This window comes from Capra hircus, chromosome 25 (genome assembly GCF_001704415.2).
Source record: "Capra hircus breed San Clemente chromosome 25, ASM170441v1, whole genome shotgun sequence".
Taxonomy (NCBI): domain Eukaryota; kingdom Metazoa; phylum Chordata; class Mammalia; order Artiodactyla; family Bovidae; genus Capra; species Capra hircus.
Window position 1 is genome coordinate 700,047 of NC_030832.1, and position 18,491 is coordinate 718,537.

Here is an 18,491-nt window from a genome sequence, read left to right on the forward strand (position 1 = left end):
CACAGGCGCCTCCTTGCAAGACACGTGGCTACTTTCGCTTTAAACCTTCCTGTACTTCATTCTGTAAATCTCTCTATTTATCTGGCTGTGACCTTTGGTGCAGCATACGGACTCTAGCTGCAGTCAGCTCGGTTCACTCTCAGTTGTGTCTGACTCTGTGACCCATGGACTGCAGCACGCCGGGCCTCCCTGTTCATCACCATCCCTTGGAGTTTTCTCAGACTCATGTCCACTGAGTCAGTGATGCCATCCAACCATCTCATCCTCTATCGTCCCCTTCTCCTGCCTTCAGTCTCTCCAGCATCAGGGCCTTTTCCAGTGAGTCAGCCACATCAAGTGGCCAAAGGACTGGAGCTTCAGGTTCAGCATCAGTCCTTCCAGTTGCATGGGCTTCATTGCCCCAAGGCATGTGGGATCTTAGTTTCCCAACCAGGAATCAAACCCATGTCCCATGCATTGGGAAGTGGATTCTGTACCCCTGGCCCACCAAGAAAGCCCCTGTCCTGTGTTTTAGAGCAGGAGAGGAGGAAACACAGGTTTTGTGTCCTGGGCATGGCTGGTACCCCTCCTGCCACCCCTGCCCCTGGAATGCGCCTCCACAAATAGTGCCCCCTGCACCTGTCCTCCGAGGTGAAAGGCCCTTAGGGGCTCCCTGTTCCCTCCATCCAAAGGCTGGGCTCTGCTCCTCAGTCCAGGTCCCTGGCCTGGTGGCTCCTCCTCCATTTATTCCTGACCCTGCCCCCTGTATCCAGCCCTACCCGTGAGCTTTTATTCCAGACATTGTAGTTTTTTCCCCTGCGGCCCTGGTCCTTTATCCCCTTGTGCTTGGCATCCTGCTGTGGGTAAGGGTGTGACGCCCATGGGAGAGCACGTCTGTTGTTTCAACTGTGCGGGCAGCCCCTGGCAGTCCACTCTGGCTGGGCAGCCTGGTGTCCCCTGTACATGTGTGTGCAGGCCTGGGGTCAGCAGGACTGGCCCGAGTGCACAGAAGAATCTATGGCTCCTTCTCCGGCTCCCCCCTACACCCAGCTCCTCCTGGATCCTCAGAACCAAGGAGGACAGGCTTCCCTCAGAGGACCGTGTGCCCACGCCAGGCTTCAAGAAGTGCTCACACTCACAGAGACCCCACCCAAGTCTCCACCCCGACACCCCCGCCTCCATCCTCACCCAGGGCCTCTGTCCAGCGCCGGCCCCGCCCCACGGCCATTCTTCCCTTGGGAGCCCACTGGACAGAACCCACAGGGAACCCACACAGAACTGAAGAGAGATGCTGGGTGCTACTATGTCCCAGTAATGGCTGCCAGACAGTCCAGGGAGCCCATATGCAGTCCCTGCTCGAGGCCACAAGCTCCAGTCCCTTGTCCTGCTCATCACAGGTGGCCCTGCTCTGCTGGTGAGGGAGTGACCTTTGAGGAGTGAAGCTGAAGACATTGACCTCTGACAGAGGCCAGACAGAGAGCATGACGGGGGTGGTCCTGGATGCCGAGGTGAGGCCAGCACAGGAGATTGCCCCCACCACCACCCAGCACGGGAGGTCGCCACACCCCTCACCACCCAGTGCAGGCCTCAGGGCCACAGGGAGCCCCTGCTTCTGCTCCCAAGCTCAGAGGACTGGGGTCCAGACTGGCCGCACTCTCCAAGCCCTGCATTTCTGCCAACTCGGGGGCCTGTGGGGTGGTGCTACCCGCAGAGCACGGCAGGACCTGCAGTCTCCCGGCAGAAATCCAGGAAGACCCAAGCCCGTGGGGCCCCAGGAATCCTGTGCCTTCTGGGGTGTCTCCATGCACGCTGGGGAGTGAGGGCCGGCCTGCAGGGCACTGTGGCCCTCCAGTCACTAGCAGGAACACCAGTGCCGACGTCCTGGACGCCTGCTGGGTGCCCACAGCCAGCATGGGAGGCGTGATGGGTGGAGGTGCGAGGCGGCATCTGGCCTCATCTGGCAGAGACCATGGGTGAGGACACAGGCCCGAGGCAGCTGGTGCAGCTGCGGGAGACGAGACTCGCCGGCGTGCTCAGCCGACACCCAGATTATGTGACCGCCACTTACCAAAGGAGTACCTGAAAGACAAGAGGAGAAGAGCTGTCACCAAACAGCTTCTGATTAATGCATCGCTTTACCTGCAAAAGGAAGACTGACCCACTGTCTCCAAACAGAATGGGCACAGGTCACAGAGGTCAGAGGTCACATTACTGGGCCACAAGGAAGAAGGGCCCTCAGGTGGCAGAGCAGAGCGGAAGCTAGGGGGAGAGCGGCCTTCAGAGGTCTCAGTCGAGGTGAACCTGAGGAAAATCTGCACTCAAGTGTCTGAGTGGAGGGCTCGCTGAGGCGCACCTGCCCTGGGCGTCTGAGTGCAGGTGAGGTGAGGGGAGACCTGCCCTTGTTTACTGAACCTCGGGCACACCTTAGGTCCCCAGGTAACCGTCACTGACAGGAGTTTCTTACTGGCCCCATCCCCCACAGCAGGGGATGAGTAAGTATGTTTGGAAAAGTACATGTAACGCTCTTCACCCCTGAACAACCTGGCGCCAGCTGGGCTGTTGCTTCTGCAGTGGAGTGGTTTTTCTTAGAGGTGTGGTGAGAAGCCTGTGTAGATGGGGCGCATGCAATTCTGATCCCCGTTCAAAGATCACCTGCGCTTGGTTTCACTGCAAAGATTTCCTTCAAGCACCATGAAAATGTCCTACCCCAGAATCATTCATTTCAAATGACACCGCGTTCCGCTGAGCACAGATTATCAGAAAAGCAGCCCTAAGGGGAGGACGTGTCACACATGCCTTCCCTGAGGGAGCTGGGGCCCTGGGGAGGACACACGTGTGTGAACCCCAGGTCACGGGAGGGAGCCCCACAATGTAACGTGAGTGGACCCAGGACACTCCTCACACCATGAATCCTCTCCTCCAGTCAACACGATGCCAGCACGCAGACCCCAGGATAAAGGGCACGACTGCCCGGCTCAGCGAGGGCCCAGGAAGTGAGAGGACCAGGCACTGGCCTTGGCTGCACCACGGATAAGCCACACGCCTGTTCGGTGGTGGCAGCCGGACGCGGAGGCCACAGGTGTCCCCAGCCGTGTGAGGCACAGACAGGACACGGAGAGCGGTGCCGAGGGTGAGTGGGGACGCAGGCTGAGGAAACGTTTTAGAGGTAGATGGTGGCTATTCTTGCACAAGTTAAATAGTTACACTTCGTGATATGTAAATAGAGATGCTTTAAGACAAACATTTGTTCGATGAAGTATTGACACGTGAAAGGACAGGGAGTCCAAGATTTGCAAGCCCCCAGTAAGGGGAGGGCAGGTCCGAGGGGACCCCAAGCGCCTGTTTCCTACACCAGGCACCTTCCCCCAGAGAAGGTAGGACACAGACCCCATCAGCCTGGCAACCAGGCACGCAATGAGGCCAGGAGCAGTTGGGGTGCTCATCCATCCAGCCTGAGAGAGGCGGGCTTCCCACAGGGAACACCGCTTGGAGGAGGAAGACAGGAAACGGCTTGAGCTCTCTGCTGAGCAGGAGCCTGAGCTTCCACAGTAAACCCTTTACAACAGCCAGTCACACGCTGCCTGATGGAAGAAGTAAGTTCTCCCAATAAGTGACATTGGTGAGCAGAGGAGAGGAAGGGGCTGACTGTCCGAACCTCACGGAGTGGACGCTAGCGGTGTCCCTCAGAACCAGCTGGAGGAGCCTGGGAGCTGACAGGGCCGCTGGCCGGCCCGGCCCCCGCCCACAGCCGGGCCGCGAGAGCAGCATCCCTCTGTGGATTTGATGACGGGCCTCTGCTGAGGGCGCCAGGAAACGCCTTCTCGTATCTGCACCTATTCTGAATTTTAAATCTCAAGGCTGCCTGATACAAGGTTTTTAAATATAGGTAGTTACATCTAATTACGTGAAAAGATAAAAGGCATTCATTAGACTTTTACAGCTTTTACTGTATTTTTAACAGCTGGAACTTATGTTAGAAGAGGTGGCCATTCACAGAACAAGTTTGGGGGGTGGTCTATTGTTCTGGTTTTTAAAGAAACTCAGGTGCACCCTATTCTAAGAGATTCCGATTTTGCTCCCAAATGGTTTGTGTTAGCGCCTCACCTCCAACTGTCTGCTAGAGACAACACTGCCACTGCCACCGAAGGTGGCCCACAGGCCACTGACCACTCATCTCCACGGGCAGGAAGGCAGAGAACTGAGGAGGGGGAGCCCCCCAACCCCACTTCTGTGTATGCAGCCCTTGGCCTCGAGTCACCCGGAGGCCTTTGCGCCAGGTGACTGGAACACTGAACCCGGTTCCCGGCGATGTTTCACTTTGTAGGAGGGCATCAGGGATAAATATTTTATCTGCTCTCCCCTGGCTGGTAGCAGGGGGCGAGGGGGGGCCGCGTTGAATCTGCATAACTTTCCCACTTCCTGCCTGTGCAGAGGAGCACTTCTCCACTCGGGAAGCAGGTGGACGGGAATTTCTAACAAAGAGGGTTCTTTCAGGCTAAGCCTGTGAGCGCCCCTGTAGACAGCTGAACAGGAGCAGCGCCGGACGGGGAGGCCAGAGGAGCTAAAGCAGCAGCCTGGCCACGTAGCCAGTGGGTGGAGGCCCCTCCTCCCCAGGCCGAGGAACACAGGAGTCACCTTGGCACAGAAGGCCACGTCCAACGCCGTCGGCGGGAGCAGAGAAGGCTCGTGCCACGTCCGATGACCACGGGCAGTGGGGAGCCACCATTCCTGCAAGGCCTTGGGGTGTCCCCATGGAGACAGGGCCCCGCTGCACAGCCATGTGGTGGGGATGGCACTGTGCTGCTGCCCAGACCGCAAAAAACCATAGCATCAAATCCACTTCTCCCCATCAAATCCATCCACACCGGGGCTGCAGGCAGGAGAGCCTGGATGTCTTGGCATCTCAGGCCAAGATAGAGTTTTCCTCCTTAGCGGCCACGATGCAGGGGTCCCTCCGCACCTCTGCGGCCCTCGGGCACCAGCTCCCAGCCCTTTGAAGTCGATCCTTCGTCCCTTCTGCCAGAGGCGAGTGCCAAGGCGGCTTCCTCTGCAGGAAGGGACTCCCGGAGCGCCCAACCTCGCTCCAAGTTTCCAGAGATAATCCTTTCTTCCTTGTGGGGGCCGGGAAGATGGGGAGTGGGGAGGGTGGCCACACGCCGCCTTAAGCACAACAAAGAAGCCCTTCAGGATTCCTGCCACAGCCAAGCACAGATAACAGAACCAGAAACCCAGCCTCTGGGGGAGCTGACACTAACCGAGAAGCCTGGGGCCAAAGGGGCAGCTCAGGCTTCCCGTGCATCGGAGCGGACAGCACTGGGCCGGCCAGTCCCTGTGAGTCACTCGTGTTTACACAGCAGAAGTCCCTGAGCTCTGGCTCTGCGTCTCTTCAGTGTCCCCGATCCCCAGGACACTCAACTCCCCCCATCGCACAGTCCCCCAGCACAGGAGGCGGGCAACATGGTCTCAGGTGCGGCCGTGATACTCCCAACAGAATCAAAGTTACTCCCGAAGCAGGAGGCTCCCGGGTTTGGGCTGAATGTGATCAACAGTGCCCCCACAGCCTAAGAAAACAGGTGGTCTTTTCTGAACTCATATAAGAAGACAGTTTGCTCACTCGCTCCTGGTGCCAGGAGGCCTTGCTAGGCTCAGCATAACGCCCCTGGGGCCCCAAGTCACCATGCCTGCCTCCCAGGTGCCCCATCCACCCTCTTACCAGATCTGTCCCACGTTGACCAGGGACATGTAGAGGACCCAGAGGGCAGCCATGAGGACCATATTGGCGCAGCCGGAGACCAGGATGAACGAGGAGATGCCCAGCCCAAGGAGAGCCAGGGCGTCCAGGTTGGCATCCATGTGAGACCAGTCCAGTAGCCAGAGGACGGTGGGGGCGTAGCTCAGGGCGTCCCAGCTGACTCGCCCCCCGAAGTGCCGCTGCACGCTCTGCAGGTACGTCCTGCACGGCAGCAGACCCCTGTCTCCAATCAGCTGCTTGTTCTGATGGAAGGCCACCAAGAATGCCACAACTGGAAGGAAGAGAAGACGGAGCAGTGTGAGCAGGAACACAGCCGTCTGCGGACGCTTCCTGGACGTGCGGGGCTTGGCCACGGGAGGAGACTGAGCAGCGGTTAGGAATCAAAGTGTGGACTCGAGGAGTCTGGGTGTTTCACAAGTCTGGGGAGAGGGTCGAAGACCCGGCCCGGAAAGTCACAGGGCACAGGTGTGTGTACACACAGCCGTGTGCGCTGCTCCTGCTCGTACGCCACGTGTATGTGCATGTCCGACACGCACGCTCCGTATCAAAGATGCGACTGGCTGCGTGAAACAGTTAGGTAGCCGTCCCAGAATGAACTTTGCTTAAAGAAAATCTACAATAAAACACGTCGGAAACGTAGAAAGGCCTCAAATCTAAACTTCCACTTTAAGAAATCAGAAAAAAGAGATTACATAGAAAACAAACATCAGAAAAGACATTTTAAAAAAGAGGTGACCTCAATGAAATCGAGAACAGGAAAAAGAAAATCAAACCATCAAAATTTTATCGTTCTTCGATAAGAAGAATATAATTGATATAAGTCTAGTCAGAATAACCAAGAAAAGGAGAGAAGACACCAATATCAGGGATGAAAAAAGGGACACTGCTAGAGATTTCACAGACAAAAAGATAATACAGGAATACTACAAATCTTAGATCATAAATTTGATGACTTGGATGAAACAGACCAATTACTTGAAATACGTAAGGAAATAAAGATAATACATCATAACCAACCAATTTCATCTCAGAAATGCAAGGCTGGTTCAACTCTCAAAGAACAACCAATGTAATCACCATGCTAACAAGCTAAATAAGAAAACCATATGATAGCATCAATGGACACACAGCAAAGTACACGAAAGAATTTATTCATTCATGATGAATTTTTTTTTTTTAGCAAACTAGGAATAGAAGGCTACTTCATCAGTCTGTAAACGGTGGCGACAGAAAATCTACACCCAAGTTCATACTTAGAGATTAATGGCAATACTTTTCCCTGAAGCCTTGAAACAAAGCAAGACTATCTCTTCTGCCATTACTCCTATTAACACTCCATAGGAAATTCTAGCCAGGGCAATGAGGCAAGTATAAGAAATAAGAGTTGTACAGATCAGAAAGGAAGGAAGGAAACCGTTTCTATTAATAGACTGCCTCTGTACAAAATCCCCCCAAATCAACCAAAACTGAAAAGAAGAGAAAAAAGCCCTCATAGCACTGATAAGTGAGTTTATGAAAGTCACAGAATACAAGACTGAAGTATTACTACACACCGACAACGAACTACTATAATCTGAATTTAAAAAAAAAAATCACAACAGCCACCAAACACAGGGTCTAGACTAAAAACACTGACAAAATATACACAGAATCTGCATGTGGAAAACTACAAACATAATGAAAGAAGTCTAAGGAGATCAAAATAAATACAAAGATTCATTGCGTTCATGAACTGGAGGAGTCAGCATTATTAAAAAGTCATTTCTCCCCAATTTGATCTATAGATTCAATGCAATCTCAATCAAAACATCCAGTAAAGTTCTCGCAGACACTGACGAGCTGATCTAAAATGTGTCTGTAAAAGTAAAGGAACTGGAATAGCCAAAATAATTCTGATAATGAACAAAGTTCGAGGCCTTATTTTACTCAACTTCAAGACTTACTACAGAGCTACGGTCATCAAGACAGTGTGGTATTAGCCAAAGTACAGACATATAAATCAATGGAAGAGAGTACAGAGCCCAGAAGTAGACCTACCCAAAGGATGCAAAGACAGCTTAATGGAGAAAGACAGTCTTTCCAATAGGTGGTGCTGGAATAACTGGCCATCACATGCAAAAAAAAAATGAACCTTGATATATCTCACATTTATACCAAAATGTATTCAAAAAGGACCAGAGACTTCAGTGTAAAACATAATAGTATAGAACTTCCAAAAGAAAGTATAGAAGAAAATGGACGTGACTTGGGTTTGGCAATAAGTTTTTAGATAAGAACAATCAAACCATGATCCGTGAAAGGAAAAGCCAGTAAACTCTACCAACTGAGAAAGTTTTACTCTGTACAAGGTATTTTTAAAGGAATGAAAAGACGAGTTGCAGATTAGGAAGCGTATCTGTAGCTCACACATCTGATGACAGACTTGCGTCCAGAATACTCAGAGCGCCACTCAAACGCAGCGAGCAAACAGACAACCCAGGTTTCCAAAGGGCAGAAGATCTGAGCAGACGCTGAAAGTCATCTGCTCCACACAGAGGATCCACAGATGCCAAATAAACACATGGGAAGATGCTCCATATCATCTGTTGTTGGGGAAACGCCAATTAAAACCACAACGCAATATCATCACACACCTATCATAACAGCCAAAATCCGAGAAACTGAAAATACCAAATGCTCCAGAGGATTCAGAACAAGGGGAACTCTCATTCCCTGCTGGTGGGACACACACGGTCCAGTCACTCTAGAGGACAGTTTGGCAGTTTCTCATAAAGTTAAACACAGATTTACCAAGAACCCAGCAATTATACTCTTAGGTATTCACCCAAGTGAACTGAAAACTTAGATTTACACAAAAGCCTACGTGTTCATAATTGCTAAAACTGGAAACATAGATGTCCCTCAGTGTTGGAATACGTAAACAAACTGTGGTGTGTTAGGGAGCATCAATGGAATGTTGATTCACTCAACAGCATGGGAGGACCTCCAGGCCGTGTTGCTGAGTAAAGGAAGCAGACCCAAAGGCTCCTGGGAAAGGCGGACCCCGGGGCCAAACACGGTCAGAGCGTGCCAGGCACTGGTGTGGGGAGCAGTTGGTGACACGCCCCGGGGGACTCTGAAGGGATGGCACTGTTCTGTCCAGTCCTGGGGTGATGGACGACTATGCGTCTGTCAAAACCCATAAAACTGTACATCACAAAACAGGAACCTTATCTAAACTATCAAAACAACCTAGCCAGGACCCCAGGGGATGCCAGGCTAGAGTGCAGAGCAGGACACGTGAGTGCAACTCTGTTGCTAACATACAAGGCGGCCAGGCGGCATGGAAGGCAGGAGGGAGGGCTGGCCTAATTAACTTTGGAAATCGTTTTGAGTAAAAACTATGAAATGTAAGGTCAAAGACAAAGGGCTCTGTAGAGAAACACCGGAGTCTTAAGTGGGGGTAGGCTCAGACGTGAGACTCCTGCCCAAGTTCTGGATGAACTCCTCTGGCCCTGCCCAGGCTGCAGACTCCAGGCCCGTGTCTGTGCAGACACCCCCGAAGGGCCCAACACGCACCCCGTGGGAATCACCAACCCGCTGTGACCCCCAGCTCAGGCCAGAGCCTGAAGCTAAACGAGGATTCAGTGGAGGAGCTGAGCTCCTCCCCGGCCCCAGGAGGGCTCTCCCCACACCCACAGCCTGTCCAGTCACCAGAGGACCCCAGACGAGCCCAGCCTGAGGGGCATCCACCACACACAGGGCCAGGCCTGCTCAGAACGCCAAGGTCACGAAGAGCAGGGCAGCCCAGAGATGCCGCAGCCCGAGGGGACAGAGGAGCCATGATGGCGTTGCGGTGCGGGGACCCGACGGGAAGGGGCGCCAGGGGGAGGCTGAGTCGAGGCTGTGGCTTGGTCGCCCGTGTTTCTGGTGTGAGTGTGACGGACGCCTCGAGAAGCCGCTAGGGGCTCGGGGTCCAGGGACTTGCTTGGTGGTGACAGCTTTTCTGTAAACATGAGGCTTCCCCACCCCTGAGGTGTGGACGCCTTCCTGGCTTGTGAGGAGCTCTGGCCCCTGTGTGGGCGTGTGTGGCGGTCGGGGACAGCTCCGTGGGTCCCAGCCTAGTTCTTGTGCCCAGGCTGCAGCAGCTGGACGAGAACAGTGAGCTGAGGTCCTGCAGGCCCTGCCTGGAGGCCAACATCGAGCGCCTGGAGGAGGTGAGCTGCCCGCCGGCTCCCCGCGCTCTTCCCAGGGTACTTGCGGGCCGCCGTGACCTAAGACAGGGCTGCCGAGAAGGGGGAGCTGCCTGTAGGGGGCACGGCTGGCCACATGGTGCACCTGCCAGCAGGAGCAGACTGGTGACCCGGGAGCCAGGACAGGCATGGCCCTCCCTTTGCTAGAAGGTGTGAGGTGCTGCCCGGTTCCTGGGGCTTAGATTAGGGGCCTCGCAGGCGGGCAGTCTCTGACCTGAGTGTCACACCCATGGGCTGGGGTGCCGAGTGCGGGGGTGAGGACACAGGTGGAAAAGCGTCTTGCGGTGGCACAGAGCAATGACAGAGACTGAAAACAGTCAGGGGAGGTTTATGGAGGAGGAGCCGCTCCCGGAAGACAGAGGCCAGAGGTGTTACACACCGTCCCCACTGCAGGAGCTCCCAGGGAGACGCACAGACAGGCAGGACAACGGCACTAAGAACCCCGTCAGCTGTGCAGGGGGTGCGGAAGCTTAAGGCCCATCACTCAGCCTCCTGGTGGGTTACACTCAACATCAGGTGGAAGGTGTGGACCCCACGGCCTTGTGGGAAGTTCCTGGGACTTAAGAGATGCTGAGGTTGCTGGCAGTCCCCAGGAGACCTGCAGCCTCCAGAAGAGACCAACCCAGGGTGCTGCCTACTTGCCAGCCATCTCAACCAGGGACCCTCCTCCCAAGGATGGTAAACTGGTTCCTTAGGGCGGCTGACAAACTCCAATACTACTCCACATAGAGAGAAAAGGTAGGTGGATAAAAATTTCATGCGCCAAAGCCACTCAGTCTGTGCTCAGCGCCAGGCTTAAATTATCTGCCTGATCCAGCGGTTCAGAATGGTTTCCTTCAAAGCCAGCCGGGCTCCCTGGAGGCAGAGCTGGTTCTATAAGCTGTGCTCTCTGCGCGAGGAGCCAGCGGGCTTTTCCCACTGTTAACGGCGCGGGTTTAAAGGTCTATTAAAGCCTCGCCGATTAACATCGTCTTGACTTCATCTTTCCCTAAGTGACAGCTCAAACGTTTAGAATGCCTGTTTAATCCCGTGGAGGATAGAGCATAGCAGCAAGAACTATTTTTACAGTAACTTAGAGCACCGGAGAACAGACGAGAGTCGCGGCTGAGTTCCCTCCCCGCCTCGGACCGGGCCCCGGGTGCCCACTCGGGGTTGGCAGAGGTCGCTGGGCAGAGAGCGGCACGCGCGGCCCCTTCGGAGGCGTGTGCGGAAGCGACTCAGAAACGACGCGGGGACGCCCGGTGCCCAGCGCCCTCCGGACCCGCTGGGACCGGGGTGCCCAGGGGCCGAGGCCACTCTGCCGGCGGCTGCCCCCAGCCCCGCCGGCCCCGCGCTGCCACGTTCGTTCGCGAGCTCAGTGTGGCGTCGGGTGCCACTGCTGGCCTCGGGGGCTTGCGCCTCTCCGCGTGCGGGGCCCGGGGCGGGGCGCGCACACACGCTGGGGGGCCCCGGGCGCCCAGCCGTTCTCTGGGGGCGGCCCGGTGGGCGAGGCCGGCGCGGGGCGCGCGGCTCTCCACCTGCTCCCGCCCGGCTCGGGCCGCGCCCCGCAGGTGAGTCCACACTTGCTGCCCCGGCACCAAAGCTGCGGGGCCGCAGTCACCGCCTCGGCTCTGGCCAGCGCGGGATCGGCGGGGGGACCCCGCGGCTCGGCCGCGAACACGCCTCGGGGGCGCCCTGGGCGTGGCGGCGGGGGCGCGCGCGCAGGGGCCACACTAGGGGCCTGGCCCCGCGGACTCACAATAAACGAAAGCGAGGGCCCTCAGGAGCACGATCCTGGTCAGCCAGAAAGTGCCCGCGCGGAGGCGGGCCGGGCGGCCCTTGAGGTCGCGCCCCTGCCCCGCCGAAGCCTCGGGCTCCGGGTCCCCAGCCCCAGCCTTGCGTCTCCTCAGCGACTCCCTGGGCGCCGCCATCGCTGGGCCAGCACGGCGCATGCGCGGGGGCGCCGCGAGTCACGCCCCGCCGCGAGGCCCCGCCCACACCTGAGGCCAGGCTCGCCGGCCGGGGGCGAGCTCCTGACCCGCTGCAGCGCGCGCCCCCAGGCCCCGCAGCGTGAGCGCGTGGGAGCCTGGAGAGCTGCGCACCACCCCCGCCACCCGCCTGCTCATTCACTGCCTCGGCCACCGTTGCAGGGGCCTCCTGGGCAGTCCCCTGCCTAGGCGCCCGCCCTCCGGGACCCTCACGGTAGAGAGGGCAGAAAGGCACTTCAGAAGCAGAAATGCAACGTGGAAAAGGTGATTGGAAAGCACGAATCTGACCGCAGGCCTGGTCCGCGCCCTCAGTGGCTGAGATGTGGGCATCGGAGGCCGCCGGTGGGTCCTGCGCTCCCGCCGCGGGCCCTGGCTGTGTGCGGACGACTGGAGCAGCTGCTTCGCCCTAGGGCTCCAGGGGTGTGTACAGGTGCGGCACAGGCGTCTCCTGCCCAGCGCGCCATTTCTGCCGTCTGAGGAGGGCGCTGGGGGGACCCTGACACAGCTAGTGAGGGACAGTGTGGGCTGTGGCTGACCCTAATAATCTCAGACCTTCCAGCTTCCTTGCCCTCCCCCCGGCCCCAAGCCCACAGCTCTGAACTGGACAGCAAAGCCCCCTTAGACAGTCAGTGCTCCTACTGGCCCTCCAGCCACAGGGGACAGTGGTGGGCTGAGGATTCAGAGGAGGGAAGAACTTACTGACCAGTAAATGACCCAAGCATCACCCCAGTGAGGACACCAGCAATGCTACCTTCTGAGGACACAGGAGAGGTGCCTCTGAGCAGGTGGAGTCGCAGGCATTCCTCAGAGCAAACAAGAGGTGTGCGAAAGGGCAGGCGTAGAGACTTTGGGGTTACTGGGTAAACTGTGGAGCACTTGAAATGATTGAGACAGGTGTGGGTTTTTCTTATTCACTTGTTAGAGCTCTTTATGTATTAAAGATCCTCTTTAGGGCTCCCCTGGTGGCCCAGATGGTAAAGAATCTGCCTGCAATGCAGGTTTGACCCCTGGGTTGGAAAGATGCTCTGGAGAAGAGAATGGCAACCCACTCCAGTATTCTTGCCTGGAGAATTCCATGGACAGAGGAACCTGGCAGGCTACAGTCCATGGGGTCACAAAGAGTCAAACACAACTGAGTGGCTAACACATACACACATATTGCTTGAGATTTTATTTTAGACTATCTTTCCATTCCAAAGTGGAAGTAGAACACTGTCCTCAATTTATAAACAGATCACAGTCCATGAGGTATAGCTCTCATTGTAACTAATTATTCCCTGAGCATATGCAGTTTTGTGTTGCTCACTGAGAATTCAAAGGTAAATATGAAACAGGTCTTGATCTTGAAAGAATTCACAGTCTAGCCGGGGAGGGACAACCACCTAGTCATACCATGTGAAATGCCCCCCCACATGCCCAGATGAGTGTGGTGAATTTTGTCAAGAAAGATCCTCTTCTTCTATGTATGTTACAAATGCTCATTCTGGGTTTTTTATGTCTTGTTCCTAGTGTTTGGTGTGTTACCAATAGTTGTGGTCAAATGACCAGTTTTTCTGGCTTAATTCCATCTCCACCACCCGTCGTGTGGACTCCATGAGGAGAGGGGCTGCCTCTGAACAGACGCTCTCCCAGATACGCCTGATCAGCAACTTCTGGACCCCCTGCCCCAGCCTCCACTGTTGGTGTTGATAGCATTTTGAGCGACTGAGCTGAACTGGGCTTCCCTGGTGGCTCAGTGATAAAGAATCCACGTGCAATGCAGGAGACTCGGGTTCAGTCCCTGGGTTGGGAAGATGTCCTGGAGAAGGAGATGGCTACCCACTCCAGTGTTCGTGCCTGGAGAATTCTACGGACAGAGTAGCTACAGCCCATGGAGTTGCAAAGAGCTGGACACAACTGGATGACTGAGCGTCCGTACACACGTGTGTCTTACAGTGTGTGTTTCTTTTAAAAGCCTCCCTTTTCTTTTCCATGAAAAGCCTTCAGACCTCGTCTGTAGAGTAGCACCTCTAAGAGTTCCGACACAGGTGCAGTCACCCGCAAGGTGGAGAGCCCCCAGCAGGGAAGCGCGTGCCCGAGGACCTGGTCAGGCCCTGCCTCCAGGTCCTTCCACAGGAACCCACACACAGCACTTCCCCCATCCTGCCTTGTCACCCCCCGCAGTGGGCGATGAGCCCATGCAGCCATCTGGGGAGAGCGGGGGAGAGTCCAGCGTCCCTGGGTCCTCGCCGAGCGCTCTGAGCGGTGGGAGCAGCGCAGGGGCCGGGGGCGAGGAGGGCCACGCTGCTGTCAGGTGGGACCCCAGGCGCTGCCTTTCAGGTGGGGATGGAACCACAAAGGGCTCTTTGTCCTCAGCCTACCCTGGCCGGCGCTGCATTGTCCCCCCCCCCCAGAAGGGCACAATGGGACATTGTGCAGAGCAGAAAAGGGGCCCTTGTCCAGCCTCCAGCTCCCGGGGCTCTGGGCTCCCTCCTCGGGTCTGCCCAGGGTGGGCGAGGCCACCAGAGAGTTCTTCTTGGAGCTCATGTTCTCATGTCCCCTCCAGGGTCCTCCTTCCTGAGCTGACCACAGAGGTCCAGTCCGTCCGAGAGTCTAGAACCTCCATGGGGATGAACGCTGTCGAGCAGGACCTGGCCGGAGAAAGGCCAGCCAGAGTCAAGTTCTCGCCTGTTTCAACCTGGATTTAATAAAATGTGCACTGGTGTATTATTCAGCCATAAAACAAGAGATAGGTACTGGTGTATCTACAACATAGACGGACCCTGAAAACGTGTGCAGTGAGAGAATTCAGACACATAAAACTACGTATTATACGAGACCATTCATATGAAACGCCCAGAGGAAGTCCATCCACAGAGAAAGTAAGTGGACCAGGGGCTCCCAGGGAGTGGTGTGGGGGGTGAGACTGCTCACAGGGGCAGGGTTTCCTTGTGGGATGAGGGAAACATTCTATAGAGGTGGTGCAGAACATGGCGAGTGTACGGTAAGCTACTGAATTGTACGCCTAAACATACTTACTTCTACACTATGTGGGTTTCACAAAAAAAAAAGCCTGCTCTGGTCCTAGTTTCAGAATCAATTAAAAAGGCACTGCTTTACTAGTCACAATAGGTCTTGTCATTTATACTAAACTTATATCGTGATCTATTTTGTTGTTACTGAGTCACTCAGTCGTGTCTCTTGGTGACCCCATGGACTGTAGCACACCAGGCCTGTCCATCACCAACTCCCAGAGCTTGCTCAAACTCACGTCCATTGAGTCGGTGATGCCATCCACCCATCTCATCCTCTGTTATCCCCTTCTCCTCCTGCCTTCAATCTTTCCCAGCGTCAGGGTCTTTTCCAATGAGCTGGCTCTTCACATCAGGTGGCCAAAGTATTGGGAGTGGCTAACAGCTGTAAAACTATATTAGATATTATTGTGACCCACTCAGAAACAAACCTTCTTCTGCAACCTTGAGCCACAGGCCGCGGGCCTGGTGCTGAATGGCGCTCTGAGGTGCCTTCTCTGGTTCCCCAGCTCACGCCTGCACGAGCACTGATGGAGCTCGCCAACGCCAGGGCCTGGAGAGGCTCCTGAACCCACATTTACAAGCAAATAACTGTATGAAAATAAGTAAAAAAGATACAAGAGGCCAGAGGTGCTGAGAAGAGGCCTGACTGCCCTCTGGGCTGCTGCAGGAAGATCTGGAGCCAACCCCTCCTGGACAGAACCAGAAAGGGCCCAGAAAGAAGGGGAGGAGAGAACAGGGGCCCCCTGAGAAGAGCCATCAGCTCAAGATAGGCTGGGGTCCTGGGAACCCTGGGGTGGGCCCGGAGCCGGGGCGCAAGGCTCATGGCTGGCGGTGCTCCCAGCAGCTGCAGGGCAGCTCCACGGAGGGCGGGCCACGTCGGCACCTCGTCCAGCTGTCCCCGGGCACCCAGGCTGGGCAGCCCCCACTGCATCAGGGCAACTGTCCCTGACATGCCTTTGCAGCTGTCTCTGGCACCCACAAGAACCCAGCTTGCACCCGAATCTAATCGTGCACCCTTCATTTACCCCAATTTTTCATGTCTTGACATCTGCTGACAGGAGGAGCAGGACCTGCTGGTGCTAACATCTGTCACTGTCTTCTGGAGGTGGTCAGTGTGCGCCAGCCCCACTCTGTCCAGCGGCCAAAAGCCCCTGGTAAGGCTGGCAGGTGCGGGAAGGGGTGGGTGAGCAGGTGCGGGCCATTTGTGGTGGTTCTGGAACGGTGACTCACGGGCGGCTGTTCTGCTTGGCTTGCCATCTCCTGTCCCTGTGGCTCGGGCAGTCTACCCTGCACCCTCAGAGGAGCCCAGCCCTGGGCGGCCCTGCAGGGCGGTGGGACATGACTATTGCCAGGCAGAATGGGCAGAAAGTTACCCTCTCTAGCTGTACAGCCCTGGAGGGAAGAGAACAGACAGTTAAGCTCTTCTTGTGGAATCACATTCTGAATGGGAAAAAGTCTTGGAAACCTCCAAGGTCGCAATCAGGACCCCCATAGGTGAATCTGGCCCATGGGACTGTATCAGTTACCAAACCCTACAGTAATGCCACATAACAAACAGCTTCAAAGCCACAGGTCGCTGTCAGTGGGCAGTACTCCCCAGCCGCCTGGCTCAGGCGCCTTACAGCCTCCCCCACAGCGGCCTCCACGCCCGCCTCCCTGCCTGGCTCCTGAAGGGACCTGCCTCCAGGGCCCCTGATGCGGCCCAGACCTCGGGGTGCTGAGGGCTGGGCGGGGGGACCTGTGTCCAGGGCCAGCCCTAGCCTGGTCGTGCGATCCTGTGACTCTCGCCCAGCGGTGAAAGCAGAGTCTGCATTTCTGGAAGGGGCGAGCAGCACTGCTGTCACGGGCTCTCCTGCAGGACGCCCAGTGGACCTGCCCACGGGTGACGTGCCCGGAGAGCAGCCAGCTTCCTGTGACAGAGTTCACAGGGAGGACACAAGACACGCGGCGTGCTGTCCGCGGCACATCCAGCACCCCACGGAGCAGGGTCACTCCCACAGGTGTCACAGGCCCCATGCTGCCCAGAGTAATTCCAGAACTTGCCCGAGCTAGAGGCCAGAGGATGGCATCAGGACCTGCGGCTGGGAGCACCCTCCTTGAAGGGACCCCGATGCCCCCTGGGGGAGCCCCACAGCCCCCCAGGGCAGGAGGCCGGGCGGGGACGAGCCTGCAGCTCCCGTTCACAGGCTGGCTGTGACATCTCCAGCCACACCTCCTGGAATGCTTCGCAGGCCAAGCCTCTGCAGGGCCGACCTCATGAGCGTCATCTGCTGTCCCAGCACCAACGCAGGTCTGGCCTGGAAGCCCTGGACGTGTCTGCAGAACAAGTGACGAAACACATGACACTCACCCCGATCTAGACTCACAGACCTGCTCAGTGGCCACGGGGGCTCTCCGTTTCTCGACAACAGTGTTGAAAGCTGCGGGAGACTGCCTCTAACCTCTCAGGTTGATTCTCCAGTGGACGCCCAGGGGTTCCATGGTCAAAGCCTGCAGAGTTGGTGCATCCAGGCCCCTTGGCACTCAGCTCCACACAGCCTGCACAGGGCCCCGTGTCCAGGGGCTTCGGAGAGGGAGCAGCGGCCCAGCCATTAGGAGGCTGCGATCCATCTGCCCCCGGGCCCCCAGCTACCTCCTCTGATGACTGGCTGGCACCGCACTCATGCCTGGCCAGGGAGCCGATTCCTTCTCAAGCTGACACCAAGGTGACTGGGCGGCGACCACCAGCGTGAGCAGCAAAGCCGGCCCCCATCTTGCAGTCCTGGAGCCCCGGGTACAGGAGCAGGCAGCTGCCGCTCATATCCTGCATGCATCCCACCAGGAAGGGGGTGAGCCGGCTGCTGCCCAACCAGGCCCGGAGGCCCCGAGGGCTCTGCCTCAGCCTGGTGCCCCAGAGGCAAGGCTCTGCCTCGCCCGCGTCTGAGCACCTCCCACCTCCCTGCAGGAGAACCGCAACCCCCCAGCATCTTCCCCTGGAGAACACCGTGGTTAAACCCCCTTCACCGTGCTCAGAAAGACAAACACCTGAGTGAAAATCTGTGACAGAGTGTGCTTTAACTTGCCTTGGACACTGGTGGGTCTGTGCAAACTTCCAGAGGTGTCTTGGGCCCGGCCAGCAGGAGCCCCTTACTAGGAAAGGGGATTTTCTCTGTGACGCGTCTACTTCCAGCCATGCTGGCCCACCCTAGGCTCACCTGACACAGGCTGTGCTGAGCGGTTCAACTCGGACAAAGCGCATGCTCTGTTGCTCAGGCAGGTTCGACTCTGTGACCCCATGGACTGTAGCCCACCAGGCTCCTCTGTCCATGGGATTTCCCAGGCAAGAATACTGGAGTAGGTTGCCAGTTCCTTCTCCAGGGGATCTTTCCAACCCAGGGATCAAACCAGCATCTCCTGGGTCTCCTGCATTGGCAGGAGGATTCTTTATCCACTGAAGCACCTGGGAAGCCCAACTTGGACAAGTGAGTGAGTGAAAGTCGCTCAGTCGTGTCTGATTCTGTGACCCCATGGACTATACAGTCCACAGAACTGTCCAGGCCAGAATACT

General features: G+C 56.5%; 1 protein-coding gene and 1 long non-coding RNA gene across 3 annotated transcripts in view; both read right to left on the reverse strand.

Annotated features, from left to right (window-relative positions):
* LMF1 (lipase maturation factor 1) overlaps positions 1–11,894 on the reverse strand; it is a 51,451-nt gene extending 39,557 nt beyond the window's left edge. The window contains exons 1-3 of one of the 2 annotated variants that reach the window (XM_018040567.1): positions 11,702–11,894; positions 5,693–6,002; positions 2,048–2,058 (exon numbers count right to left, since the gene is read on the reverse strand). In XM_018040567.1, coding sequence (XP_017896056.1) covers positions 2,048–2,058; positions 5,693–6,002; positions 11,702–11,894 — 514 coding nt within the window. The remainder of the gene's footprint in view (positions 1–2,047; positions 2,059–5,692; positions 6,003–11,701) is intronic. The other variant, XM_018040568.1, reaches the window with a different exon arrangement.
* Positions 14,523–18,235, reverse strand: LOC106503563. Its single transcript, XR_001297259.2, has 3 exons — positions 15,970–18,235; positions 15,373–15,532; positions 14,523–14,607 (listed from the first exon to the last, which is right to left on the reverse strand). It is a non-coding gene; the product is annotated as an uncharacterized LOC106503563 (long non-coding RNA).